The 2,168-nt window shown below is 55.8% G+C and overlaps 1 protein-coding gene across 1 annotated transcript in view; it reads left to right on the top strand.

Moving 5' to 3' along the window:
• Nucleotides 1-5: 5 nt before the first annotated feature.
• The window catches only part of LOC104169542 (very long-chain acyl-CoA synthetase-like), a gene marked incomplete at its 5' end in the record, with an annotated part of 7,982 nt that continues 5,819 nt past the window's right edge, over nt 6-2,168 (top strand). The window contains one exon of the mRNA XM_009710483.1: nt 6-138. Coding sequence (XP_009708785.1) covers nt 6-138 — 133 coding nt within the window. The remainder of the gene's footprint in view (nt 139-2,168) is intronic.

The following is a 2,168-nucleotide window of genomic DNA, read 5'->3' as shown; positions in this document are numbered from 1 at the left end:
AACCCACCTACATCTGGACTTGGTTGGCGTTGGCCAAGTTGGGTTGCCCCATGGCCTGTCTCAACTACAACGTACGAGGTCGGGCGCTGCAGCACGCGCTCGCCGCAGCCCGGGCCACCCTCGTCCTCGCCAGCCCCGGTGAGTGGAGGGCGGGGTGGGGGTGTCGTGGGGAAATTTTAGGGTGCTGAGGGGACCCAGGCGTCCGGGTGGTTCCCCTTCTTCTCCCGCCGCTGGTCGCGTCTTCCCTTACAGGTGTGCGGTGCACACGCGTGTGCGGGATAGCTGGAGATGTGTGTGTGGGGGGTGTCTGTGCTTGTGAATGTGTTTGCACACGTGTCAGTGCCTGTGCATGGATTTACACACGTGTCAGCGTCTCTACATATGTCTGCGTGTGTCAGCGCCTGCACGTGTGTGTCAGCGCCTGCACCTGTGTCAGCGCCTGTGCATGTGTCTGCACGCATGTCAGTGTCTGTGTATGGATTTACACACGTGTCAGCGTCTCTACATATATCTGCATGTGTGTGAGTGTCTGTACATGTGTCTGCACACATGTCAGTGCCTGTGCATAGATCGACACACATGTCAGTGTCTGTACATGTCTGCATGTGTGTGAGCACCTGTGCATGTGTGTGAGCATCTGTACATGTGTCTGCACATGTTGGCAGTGTCTGTGCATGGATTTACACGCATGTCAGTGTCTGTATGTATGTCCGCATGTGTGTCAGTGCCTGTGCATGGATTTACACACATGTCAGCGTCTCTACATATATCTGCACGTGTGTCAGTGTCTGTACATATATCTGCACACGTGTCAGTGTCTGTACATATGTCTGCATGTGTGTGAGCACCTGTGCATGTGTGTGAGCATCTGTACTTGTGTCTGCACATGTTGGCAGTGTCTGTGCATGGATTTACACGCATGTCAGTGTCTGTACATATGTCTGCATGTGTGTCAGTGTCTATGCATGGATTTACACACGTGTCAGCCTCTGTACATGTGTCTGCACATGTGTCAGCATCTATAAATGTGTCTGCCTGCATGTCCGTGGCTGTGCATGGATTTACACACCTGTCAGCATCTGCACACGTGTATACATGTGTGTCAGTGCCTGTGCATACGTCTGCACGTGTGTCAGTGGCCGAACATGTGTTTGCAGGCATGTCAGTGTCTGTACACGGATTTCCACGTGTGTCACTCTCTGTGCATGCAGTTGCATGCGTGTCAGTGCCCATGCACGTGTCTGCACGCATGTTGCTGTCTGTCCATGCGTGTCAGCGTCCATGCATGCGCTGGCACATGTGTCAGTGTACATGCATTGGCACGTGTGTCAGTGTCAGGGCATGCATTTGCACGTGTGTCAGTGGTGTGCATGCGTCTGCACACGTGTCAATGTGCATTTCCATGTGTGTTTGTACGTGTGCATTTGCCCCGTGTCAGTGTCTATGCCCGCATTTACACGCGTGTCAGCCCCCATACATGCTCGTGCACACGCGTGTGGGTGTGAGGCACGGCGGGGCTGTTTGTCCTGAGCGTGCGAGAGGTTCCTCATGTTGGAGCTGTATTTGCACACAACACCCCCCCCACCGCGTGATGTAGTCGTGGCTGCTTGTGCAGCCCTTTGCACACACGTGTGCAACACTCCCGTGAGTGTTTTGGGGTGCGCTGGCCATGCCAAGGTCACGGGTTAATCATCACCAGCCCCTTCCCGGGATCAACGTCCTGTTGGGTGGTTTGGGGTTTTTTTGGCGTGTCAGGTTTTTGGGGGAAGGAAACAGAAAAAAAAAAAAAAAGACAAAAATCGCGGCAGAAAGAGGCTGGAACCGCTGGGATCCTGGGGGTGCCCATCTTGGGGGGGGGTTGGTGGGCCAGGGTGCACCTTGGGGTGCTGGGGGCACCCATTGGATCGGGGCACCCTTAGGAGCTCCTCCGGGTGCCTCTCTGGGGTGATGGGGGAGCCTTTTTGGGGTGCTTTGAGTGCCCAGCTGGGATTCTCAGGGCTCCCATGTGGGATAATCCGGGTGCCAAGCCCGTCTGGGATCCTTGGGGCACCCATCCAGGACGCCCAGGGTGCCCACCCAATTGAGAGCCCTGTCTGGGGGGGGTGCCTGGTGCCCACCGAGAATCCTTTGGGTGCCCGTTGGAGATGGCTGGGGTCCCTACTCGATCA

This window comes from Cariama cristata, unplaced genomic scaffold (assembly GCF_000690535.1).
Source record: "Cariama cristata isolate BGI_N322 unplaced genomic scaffold, ASM69053v1 scaffold31601, whole genome shotgun sequence".
Lineage (NCBI taxonomy): Eukaryota > Metazoa > Chordata > Aves > Cariamiformes > Cariamidae > Cariama > Cariama cristata.
This window is presented reverse-complemented; position numbering and strand designations above follow the sequence as displayed.